The following is a 12,188-nucleotide window of genomic DNA, read 5'->3' as shown; positions in this document are numbered from 1 at the left end:
GCCCATCTGGGTCCTCTATCCATGGTATTCTCCTGGCAAGAATACTGGAGTGGGTTGCCATGCCCTTTTCCAGGGGATCTTCCCAACCCAGGGTTTGAACCTATGTCTCTTAACTCTACCTGCATTGTCAGGAGGGTTCTTTACCACTAGTGCCACCTGAGAAGCCCATATATTAGACACTTGTATACAAATAGAAAATTTCTGGAAGATAACTTTAAAACCACAGCTACATCTAAGAAACGAGACAAGGGATTGACTAGGGAGTGAACCAGAGACTTTTTATCAAATAGCCATTGATGATGTCCTTACTGTAGACAAAGCCATTCCTGATCATTCTGTATTCTCAGAACCTCTCAGATCTTGGCACTAGGAATAAACAAATCTTGATTGTTGTGATTCAAATCTAATTACTAGGATGCTAAAATTTTACATGTAGCTAGAACACGACTGAAGTGACTTAGCAGCAGCAGCAGCTAGAACTTTGGGGTTGTTGAAAGAATCTGTCATTAAAAATGCTCTCAGGACTTTCCTGGCCTTCCTATGGTTAAAACTCCATGCTTCCAGTGTAGGGGGTATGGGTTCAATCCCTTGTCGAGGAATCCCACATGTTGCATCTCACAGCCACAAAATTAAAAAAAAAAGAATGCTCCCAGGTATCTCAATTTCACCTTGACTTTCCAGGAAGGATATACAGTGTCCAGACAGGCTTGGTCATGATGCCACAGAAGATGCTAGAACAGCCCTTGAATTGACTCGGTATTTCCTCAAGTATGGACCAAAGAAGGTTAGTATCTTTGCTTTCCTTAAAACTATGAGACTAGAACAGTGTCACAAACCACCATATCCTATTTCTTTACAAAAATGGGAGTGTAATTCAAGGTGAACATATATTTGAAATTAAGATGTGTATCACTAGCATAATATAGTGGTTAAATGTCTCTGAGGTTAGACTTAACCTGTTTTTCAGTAGGTAAAATGATACGTGTTATAGGCGAAATGATGTATAGGTGAAATGATATGTGATATCTAAGGCAATTTCTGTGAAGAACTTTAGTTTCTAGTTTTTAGTTTCTAGATCTGTAAAATGGGAATACACTTCTCTGGGATATTGGTGAGGGTAAATGAGATATTATATAGTATAATGCTCTTAGCACAGTGCCATGAATATATTAAGCACCATAAAGTGGTATTAATCATTATAGATTATAGAATTCTAGTGGTTAAGACTCTGTGCTTCCATTGCAGGGGGCATGGGTTTTATCCCTGGTTAGGGAACTAAAGATCCTACATGCTACTTTAAGTCACTGTAACTGATGTTAATAATTGTGATAATTATAAATATCTACATAGATTTTTGCTCTCTTGGGGTAGCACTGTTTCAACAGCAGTTGCCACTTGATTTCGAGGAAGAACTGCATATCACTTGAGTAAAATCTAAGGAAATCTGAATTAAGCATAGGCTTTAGTTAATAACATACTGGAAAAGAATCTATAAAAGAGTGGATATGTGTAACTGATTCACTTTGGTATAAGCAGAAACTACCACAACATTGTAAATCAACTATATTCAAATAAAAATTTTAAAAAGAAAAAATATCAGTAATTGTGTCAAATATATAATACTAATCTAAGATACTAATAATAGTTGAAAATGGCAGTTGAATATGTTTGGGAATTCTATACTTTCTTTATAATTTTTCTGCAAATCTAAAATGATTCTAAGTAAGAAAACTTGTATCTCTATACACGAAAACTCCCAAAGGGCTCTCACTTTATGCAAAGAGAATAAACTAGAATATGTATTAATCTAAAAAAGTCTTTTTTTCTTCGTATTGCCATGAAAACCATTCTTTTATCATTTCAAAAGGTTGCATGTTTACAAAGAAGTAAGTTTTAAGTGACTTTGGAATGAATGAATTGTCACTGCTTTTCACTTAGCCCTGCTTGGTCCTTTCCCATATTCATGTCACATCAGCAGCTGGTAGCACATTGCCATTTTTGGCTAAGCAGCCAGAAGCGATCTGGTAAGTACTGAATCCAGTCTAGGACTGTAGCATCAGCAAAGTTCACTGTCTACAGAAGCAAAGAACACCACTTGAGTAGGTTTTTCAGGTTTGAACATTTTGTTTGTTTTGTTTTTTAGCCTCAAATACTTTTCAGTTCAGTCACTCAGTCATGTCCAACTCTTTGCAACCCCATGGACTGTAACACGCCAGGCCTCCCTGTCCATCACCAACTCCCGGAGTTTACTCAAACTTATGTCCATTGAGTCGGTGATGCCATCCCACCGTCTCATCCTCTGTCGTCCCCTTCTCCTCCCGCCTTCAGTCTTTCCCAGCATCAGGGTCTTTTCAAATGAATCAGTTCTTCACATCAGGTGGCCAAAGTATTGGAGTTTCAGCTTCAATATCAGTCCTTTCAATGAATATTCAGGACTGATTTCCTTTAGGATGGAGTGGTTCCAAGGGACTTTCAACAGTCTTCTCCAACACTACAGTTTAAAAGCATCAATTCTTCAGCACTCAGCTTTCTTTATAGTCCAACTCTCACATCCATACATGACTACTGGAAAAACCATAGCCTTGACTAGATGGACCTTTGTTGGCAAAGTAATGTCTCTGCTTTTTAATATGCTGTCTAGGTTGGTCATAATTTTCCTTCCAAGGAGTAAGTGTCTTTTAATTTCATGGCTGCAGTCACCATCTGCAGTGATTTTGGAGCCCCCAAAAATAAAGTCAGCCACTGTTTCCACTGTTTCCCCATCTGTGTGCCATCAGATACTTTACAAGATATTAAATGATTTTTACCACTTTTATTTTCTTTTAAGATTGCAGAACTAAATTTGGAGGCACTATCTAGTTACCAGGAAAGCCAAGAGCCAAGAAATACAGCAGAAGTAGTTCAGCAGCTAAACACAAGGTAGTATTTTTCAGTTCTAAATAGTTACAAAGATAAATGGAGTATCTGATTGCTTATTTAACAACAAAACCTGGCAATTTCTTTTCTCCTTTTGAGTCTATTGAGAAATGTTTACCAATAATATGAGTAACATTCTTCCATTACAAAAACTATGGAGGGAAAACTACTATCTACTTCCCTGAATAGCATGTTTTTCTAATTTTCTGAATATATTGACTTGTCTTAAAATAACTCATTTTACAAAAAAAGTGAGACATTGAAATACATTGAACTAAGTAGCATGAGAGGAGATATAGACTAGTGAGTATTTTGATTAAAGGAGTCAGCTGCCTTGATGTCTTGCCCAGATTGGGGAAAATACAAACAAAAAACAGATTCAGAAGGGGTTTGGCTCTGCAGCATAGTAAATATATCAGATCCGTAGAATCTAGCCCAAACTTTGATAAAGAGCTTTGAATATATTTTTTGTTTATCCTTCCTCTCCCTATATTGAGAGCAGCAATGACAAATATAATTTCTATAACGGTGGAAATGTTCTGTATCTGTGCTATCCACGTGTGAACCTTATAGTACATGTGACTACTGCGATTAAGGAACTCAGTTTTCATTTTATTTTAATTAAAACAACCACATGTTGCTAATGCTACCATGTTAGCACAAGTATAAAGAAGTAACTCTTGGGTTAGGGAAAGCTGTTATTCCTACCTTAACCTGTCCTTCGTTACAGTGTTTTAGAATGCCTGGACTCAGTGGGCCAGAAGCTCCTTTTCTTGACCCGGGAGGCAGATGCTAGTGCACTTTCTTCTTCCAAAAACTGTCAAACTGTTAAGTGCCTTTCAAATAAAGAGGTGAGTGACCCACTGTGTCTTTGAAGGTTGTATTCAGAGTAGAGGGTAATATAACCCTTCCTAACCTATGCCAGTATCAAGCTGTTTTTCATCAGCAACCTTGTGTACCATTAGCCAATCTTGCTTCTGTCTCAGATTTTGTATGGAGCACTTTTAGTTTTTAGTTACCCAATAGGAGAACTGTCAGCTACCAGTGTTTTTCCAGATTCCAGCAGGCCTGTGGCTTTGGCCATTGAATTTCTGTCTCTCATGACATTGGTAATTTCATTTTGGGTTTCCTTATAATTAGATTCAGGTTATGCAGACTATATTTTTTAGCCAGATCATACATAAGTAATATGTCCTTCTCAAGGTACCACATCAAGAGGCGTATTTGTCCATCTGTCCCTGTCTTGTTTTTATTTTGATGATCTTAACAAAATGTTGCCTGCTTTCTCTGTTAGAGAGTTACTACTTTTTCCCCTTACTTCAAATAAGTACTATGTGAGGATATTCTTTAAGAAAAGCAGATACCCTGCATTTCATCAAAATCTTCTCCTGCTCTTATATTTAGCAAAAACTGATGATTCTTAGCTGAACCAATTTTACTGTGATCGTTGTTCAAGGATGACTTTCCAACTCTATATACTTCCTCCATATTTACTAGTTGTTACTCAGCATTCTATGAGCAAGAGTCCTCCCATTACCTTATTTATTTGTTCATTCATTAATTTCATGTGGACCTGTGGATTCATAAATAAATACATTTATTTCAGTATGCTCAGTTGTGTCTGACTCTTTGTGACCCATTGGACTCTAGCCCACCAGCTCTAGCTCTGTCTGTGGAATTTTCCACGCAAGAATACTGGGGTGGGCTCCAATTTCCTACTCCAGGGGATCCTCCAGACCCAGGGATTGAATTTACATCTCTTGTGCCTCCTGCACTGGCAGATTCATTACCACTGCAGTTTCTGGGAAACCCTATTGATGTCTACATTTATGCAGAATAACTACTGTGAAGCCGAAATGGGCATTTCATTTCTGGACAATTTGAACTTTTTATTTTTATACGAAACTTAAATATTAGTAGGTATCCTCCTCGGAGGATATTTTATTACTCTGGTTAGGACTCTCAATACTGTGTTGAATGGAGATGGCAGGAGCAGGCATCCTTGTTCCTGATCTTAGAGAAAGTTTTTAGTCTTTTACCTTTAGAGTATGATGTTCAGTTCAGTTCATTTCAGTCGCTTAGTCGTGTCCGACTCTTTGCAACCCCATGAATCACAGCACGCCAAGCCTCCCTGTCCATCACCAACTCCCGGAGTTCACTCAAACTCATGTCCATCGAGTCGGTGATGTCATCCAGCCATCTCATTCTCTGTCGTCCCCGTCTCCTCCCACCCCCAATCCCTCCTAGCATCAGAGTCTTTTACAGTGAGTCAACTCGTCGCATGAGGTGGCCAAAGTATTGAAGTTTCCGCTTCAGCATCAGTCCTTCCAATGAACACCCAGGACTGATCTCCTTTAGGATGGACTGGTTGGATCTCCTTGCAGTCCAAGGGACTCTCAAGAGTTTTCTCCAACACCACAGATCAAAAGCATCAATTCTTTGGCGCTCAGCTTTCTTTATAGTCCAACTCTCACATCCATACGTGACCACTGGAAAAACCATAGCCTTGACCATGTATGATGTATCTGTATGTATGTATGATGTTATCTGTGGGCTTTTCATATATGGCCTTTATTGTGTTGGGGAAGTTTCCTCCTTTCTTTAGTTTTTTATTGTTTTTATGAACTAGTGTTGAATCTTGTCAAGTGCTTATCCTGCAGTTGAATGATCATATGGTTTTGTCTTTCATTCTGTTAATGTGGTATATTACATGGAATTGTTTTCAAACACTGAAACATCCTGCATTCCAGGAATAAATTTCACTGGGTCATGGTGTGTAATACTTTCAATGTGTGTTGTTGAATTCTGTTTGCTAATAACATTTTGCTGTCTAAAGTAATCATTGGATTGGAAGGATTATTTCCATTTGGTTGTTTTCTGTATCTTTTACAGCTTTTTGTCCCTCCTGTCTTTTCTACTGTCTTCCTTTGAGTTTCATTGATTGTATATGTATGTGGGTGTGTAGAAACAGACTTTGATACCCTTCTCATTTCCTTTTGAGTATGTTCTGTAGATATTTTCTTTGTAGTCATCATTGTAGTTACCTTAAAGTTAAAACATTGTATTTTAAACTGATAACAACTTAATTGCATACAAAAATTCTACTCCTATAAGCTCCACACCACTCAACTTTGTTACTAATATCATAAATTTCATTTTTATTTATTCAGTTCAGTTCAGTTCAGTCGCTCAGTCGTGTCCGACTCTCCGCGACCCCATGAATCACAGCACGCCAGGCCTCCCTATCCATCACCAACTCCCGGAGTTCACTCAAACTCATTCCACAGAGTCGGTGATGCCATCCAACCATCTCATTCTCAGTCGTCCCCTTCTCCTCCCGCCCCCAACCTTTCCCAGCATCAGAGTCTATTCCAGTGAGTCAACTCTTCGCATGAGGTGGCCAGAGTACTGCAGTTTCAGCTTTAGCATCAGTCCTTCCAATGAACACCCAGGATCGATCTCCTTTAGAATGGACTGGTTGGATCTCCTTGCGGTACAAGGGACTCTCAAGAGTCTTCTCCAACACCACAGTTCAAAAGCATCAATTCTTCGGCTATCAGCTTTCTTCACAGTCCAACTCTCACATCCATACATGACCACGGGAAAAACCATAGCCTTGACTAGACGGACCTTGGTCGGCAAAGTAATGTCTCTGCTTTTTAATATATTATCAAGGTTGGTCATAACTTTCCTTCCAAGGAGTAAGCGTCTTTTAATTTCATGGCTGCAATCAGCATCTGCAGTGATTTTGGAGCCCCAAAAAATAAAGTCTGACACTGTTTCCACTGTTTTTCCATCTATTTCCCATGAAGTGATGGGACCAGATGCCATGATCTTTGTTTTCTGAATGTTGAGCTTCAAGCCAGCCTTTTCACTCTCCTCTTTCACTTTCATCAAGAGGCTTTTGAGTTCCTCTTCACTTTCTGCCATAAGGGCAGTGTCATCTGCATATCTGAGATTGTTGATATTTCTCCCAGCAATCTTGATTCCAGCTTGTGCTTCTTCCAGCCCAGCGTTCCTCATGATGTACTCTGCATATAAGTTAAATAAGCAAGGTAACAATATACAGCCTTGACGTACTCCTTTTCCTATTTGGAACCAATCGGTTGTTCCATGTACAGTTCTGACTGTTGCTTCCTGACCTGCATACAGGTTTCTCAAGAGGCAGGTCAGGTGGTCTGGTATTCCCATCTCTTTTTATATATTATATACACATTAATGACCTCAGATATGTGGATGATACAACTCGAATGGGAGAAAGTGAAGAGGAACTAAAGAGCCTCTCGATGAGGATGAAGAGGAGAGTGAAGAAGCCGGCTTAAAACTCAGTATTAAAAAACTTAAGATCATGGCATGTGGTCCCATATTTCATGGCAAATAGAAGAGGAAAAGGTGGAGGCAGTGACAGATTTCCTTTTCTTAGGCTCTAAAATCACTGCAGATGGTGACTGCAGCCATGAAATTAGAAGACAATTGCTTCTTGTCAGGAAAGCTGTATCAAACCTAGCTGTTGTTCAGTGGCTCAGTCGTGTCTGACTCCTTGCAACCGCATGCACTGTACCATGCCAAGCATCCCTGTCCATCACCATCTCTGGGAGTTTGCTCAAATTCATGTCCATTGAGTTGGTGATGCCATCCAACCATCTTATCCTCTGTCATCCCCTTCTCCTGCCTTCATCCTTTCCCAGCATCCAGGTCTTTTCCAGTGAGTCAGCTTTTCTCATAAGTTGGCGAAAGTAGTGGAGCTTCAGCTCCAGCATCAATCCTTCCAATGAATATTCAGGACTGATTTCCTTTAGGGTGGACTGGTTGGATCTCTTGCAGTCCAAGGGACTCTCAAGAAGCCTCTCCGACACCACAGTTCAAAAGCATCAATTCTTTGGCGCTCAGCTTTCTTTATGGTCTAACTCTCACATCTGTACATGACTACTGGAAAAATCATAGCTTTGACTAGACAGACCTTTTTGTCAAAGTAATGTCTCTGCTTTTTAATGTGCTGTCTAGGTTTGTCATAGCTTTTCTTCCAAGGAGCAAGCGTCTTTTAATGTCATGGCTTCAGTCACCATCTGCAGTGATTTTGGAATCCAAGAAAATAAAGTCTGTCACTGTTTCCATTGTTCCCCATTTATTTGCCATAAAATTTTCACTCTCCTTGTTCACTTTCATCAAGAAGCTCTTTGGTTCCTCTTCACTTCCTGCCATAAGGGTCATGCCATCCGCTATCTTAAGTTATTGATATTTTTCCTGGAAATCTTGATTCCAGCTTGAGCTTTATCTGCCTTGGCATTTTGCATGATCCTCTCTGTATGTAAGTAAATAAACAGGGGGACAGTATACAGCCTTGATTTACTCCTTTCCCAATTTGGAACCAGTCTGTTGTTCCATATCAGAACAACAATTAACATAGGCATGTAGTTATTTTTTCCATGTTTTTGTCAGTTCTGGATAATTAAAAGTGAATTTATGCACCAAAATTACATCAGTACAAGTGTATTATGTATATGTGTGTTCATGTATTTAACCTTCATTTTTTAAGCATAGTTTTGCTGGATACAGTTTTCTTGGTTGATGGGGGTTTGTTTGTTTTTTAGCTCTTTGAATTTTTCACTCTTCTGATTTGCAAGGTTTCTGTAAAGAAATCCACTGATAATCTTATAAAAGCTTCCTTGTATGTGCTGAATTGCTTTTCTCTTGCTTCTCTCAAGATTCTCTCTTTAATTTTGTCTTTTAACAAATTTGACTGTAATATGTCTTTGTGTTGGTCTCTTTGGATTTATCCTTGGAGTCCTTTCAGTTTATTGAATTTGTATGCTCTTTCCTTTGCTCAGATATGGGGGTTTTTCAGCCATTATTTCTTCAGATAAGCTCTCTATCCCTTTTCCTCTTCTTCTGGGCTGCCTATATTTTTCTATATTAGTTCTCTAGATGATGTCCCATAAGCCTCTTAGACTCTATTTGCTTCTCCTTATTCTTTTTGCTCTAACTTAGTGATTTCAAAGATATATTTTCAAGTTAGCCTAATCAAGTCTGATGTTGAAACCCTCTAGTGAATTTTTCAATTCACTTAATGTATTTTTCAGTTCCAGAGTTTATTTAGTTCTTTTTTATAGAGTTGCTGTCTCTTTTAATGAAATTCTCATTTTGTTCCTGATTTCAACAGTTGTCTATCTTTGTTCTCTTTTTAGTTCATTTTGTATTTCTTTAGGTCAATTACCTCTCCCATTGTTAAGGCCTGGCATTGTGGAAAGGAAAGCTTTCACAGATGAGCTCAGAGTGAGGTTTTCGGACCTCTCAAACCTATTTTGAGGATGTGTTGTCACTGAGCTTGTGCAGGTGCTTTTAGTTGTCTCATACTCCCTGAGCAGCTTTTCCCTATTTCCTTTCAGAACTTGTAATCTGTTGCTCCTCCTGACATCTGCCTTTGGAACTGCAGCTCTAATATGCAGTGATTACAAATTCATTATTAAGATGTGATTTCATCTGTTTTCAGTGGCTTACAAACAAGGCTGCCAGTCCTATCAGTGCTTTGAGTCAAGTGAGACAGAAACTAGTCCCTGAGGCAATGCCCAATCTAACCATGACATTGAGTGCATGGTCCACTCTTGTTTCTGTCCAGACGGAAGATCCCCAGTATAGGAAGTTTCCTCCATGTTGAGCTCTTCTAGTTCAGATAGTGCAGGCATAGATGGGTATACAAAACTGCATATTTTCCTTTTCCTTTTGCTGGGATCCCTTGTTGTTGTGTCTGGGTGCTGTAGTTCTCCACTGGTCTCTTATATTCTGGCAAAGATATTTTGGCCTACATAGTATTAAAGTGGTTTGTGTGGGAAACTGAGGGCCTAAAGCTTCCTTGTACTCTTATCTTGCTGATGTCATGCTCTCTTTTTTCTTTTTTTAAGTGTTGATGGTTTTTTGAGAAAGATGTGCTAGGAAGAGTAAGTTTATAATGCTCTTGTGAGGGATTGGTATTTATCTTTTCCTATCTTTTATTTCTCTTTTTCCCTTAATTTCTGTCCTGATTTCATTTCTTTTTTTCGCTTCACTGCAGTGGTTCCAATAGGGTATTGCCTCTTCTCTATATATCTGATTTTCCCCCAGAAACACTGCTTCTCTGAGGCTGTCAAGTCTCTTCCTTGTAACCAAGGGCTTTAACCTTCAAAGTTGTGACCTGTGTTCATTGTTTTGGCATTTAGTTGTACTTTTTTCTGGGGCTGATTTTGTTTGTTTCACCCAAGCCTTCTGTGCCCCTTGGTTCCCTGCCCCCCAAAGTCTCTTGTGCCTCTTCTCCCTCTTTATTCACAGGCTTGCAACAGTGTGGGTTGATGGTAGCTCTGTTGGAATTTAACTTGTTTCTTTACTTAGAAGTAATTTGAAGGTTGTAATAGTCTGCTTCTCAGTAATGCTAAAGATCTGGGTCATATGTGATACTGTTCTTTTTACTGATTAGATGGTTTTTTACAAGGCTGTGTGGTATCACCATTTTTTTTCCAGACCTTGAAGTCAGCCTCATGTTGCTTTTTAATATGGGTAAAAAGACAACCATTGTTTACATTATTGTGGCTTACCTCCACAAGCCACAGTAGACTACTAGATTCCTGCCTCATCTAGGCTGTGCTATTTTCTACAGGTTCTTGAGCAGGCTAGAGTGGAAATCCCCCTGTTTCCCTTCAGCATCGTGCAGTTCTCTTTTGAACCCTTTTCACCCAGCCTCACTGAAGAGATGAACAAAAGGGTAAGTGAATGGGTTCTACTAGATGATTTATTTGATGACATTATAATCTCCTCCAGTTAAGGAAAGTAATACATAATTATATTAAGTTTACTATTTATTTCTTTAAATTTTCTATAGGTATATTACCATTTACATTTTTATGATGGGAATCAGACTATATATTCTATTTTGCAACTTTATTTTTTCACTTAACACTATATTATACATAATCTTTGTGCTGCATAGTTTTCTGTTGTAGGATATACCTATTATTTTCAGCATTTGGATTTGATAAATTTTTGCTATTCCAAATAATGATGCCTTGAAACCCCTGTATACAAATCCTTGTACATTTGACAGGTGATTGTGTTGAGAAATTCCTTGAAAGGATTTATCCCATGTTTCAACTTATGCTTTCTTTAGATTTGACTTGATTCTCTTTCCACATCCATCTCCTCACTGTATTCTGTTGTTTTTCTTGTAGATAAAGATCAAGTGGACAGAGATGTCAACTGTCTATGCTGGGCCATTTAACAAAACTTGTAACCTCAGGGCTCTGAAGAGGCTGTTTAACAGTTTTGGTCCAGTCCGGTCAATGACTCTTGTTCTTGAAACACATCAGGTAATGAGACAAGAAAACTTAGATTTTTGACCTTCTAATCTATTGTGGTAAATTCAGATGCCTTCTAGGGCCATTCATATATTAGTGATTTGAGCTTGATTGTCACCAACTGGAATGTGAGACATACTCTGTTTCATGGGAACAGTGTTGACCCACAAGAATGTGTGCCCAGTATTGACAATGACAAGATCTGATTTTTTTGAGAATCAACAAATCTGCCAATACTCGTATTGCCTCCAATTTTCTTAAATATCATGTTCAGTTCAGTTTCAGTTCAGTCGCTCAGTCGTGTCCAACTCTTTGCAGCCCCATGAACCGCAGCACGCCGGGCCTTCCTGTCCATCACCAACTCCCGGAGTCTACCCAAACCCATTTCCATTGAGTCGATGATGCCATCCAACCATCTCATCCTCTGTTGTCCCCTTCTCCTCCTACCTTCAATCTTTCCCAGCATCAGGGTCTTTTCCAATGAGTCAGCTCTTTGCATCAGGTGGTCAAAGTATTGGAGTTTCAGCCTCAACATCAGTCCTTCCAATGAACACCCAGGACTGGTTGGACTGGTTGGATTTAGGATGGACTGGTTGGATTTCCTTGTAGTCCAAGGGACTCTCAAGAGTCTTCTCCAACACCACAGTTCAAAAGTGTCAACTCTTCGGCGCTCAGCTTTATGGTCCAACTCTCACATCCGTACATGACTACTGGAAAAACCATAGCTTTGCCAGACAAAAATTGTATCTACTGGTTTAATGTACCTTATGTACATTGGGTACGTGCTTGTGACCTCAGCTTTAAATGATAAAACGCCCTTTTAAAAAGAGCAGTAGCTTCCATGTGTTGGAAGTCTGTAGGGCTTAAAATCCAAAGTATGCTCATAACTGGGTTAAGATGCTGGAGGAACACAACCTCTGTTTTTTGTTGCTGTTAGCTCTCAGATCTCTT

At 39.1% G+C, this 12,188-nt stretch overlaps 1 protein-coding gene across 3 annotated transcripts in view; it reads left to right on the top strand.

Moving 5' to 3' along the window:
* REXO5 (RNA exonuclease 5) overlaps positions 1-12,188 on the top strand; it is a 56,360-nt gene that overhangs the window by 33,097 nt on the left and 11,075 nt on the right. For all 3 annotated transcript variants that reach the window (XM_055409613.2, XM_055409610.2, XM_088832935.1), the window contains 5 exons: positions 682-784; positions 2,828-2,919; positions 3,647-3,767; positions 10,544-10,648; positions 11,112-11,249. In XM_055409613.2, coding sequence (XP_055265588.1) covers positions 682-784; positions 2,828-2,919; positions 3,647-3,767; positions 10,544-10,648; positions 11,112-11,249 — 559 coding nt within the window. The remainder of the gene's footprint in view (positions 1-681; positions 785-2,827; positions 2,920-3,646; positions 3,768-10,543; positions 10,649-11,111; positions 11,250-12,188) is intronic.

Source organism: Moschus berezovskii, chromosome 27 (genome assembly GCF_049115385.1).
Source record: "Moschus berezovskii isolate FMDL1 chromosome 27, NW_MosBer_1.0, whole genome shotgun sequence".
In the NCBI taxonomy this organism is placed as follows: Eukaryota; Metazoa; Chordata; class Mammalia; order Artiodactyla; family Moschidae; genus Moschus; species Moschus berezovskii.
The sequence above is the reverse complement of the archived record's forward strand: the minus strand, read 5'-3'. Positions and strand labels throughout refer to the sequence as shown.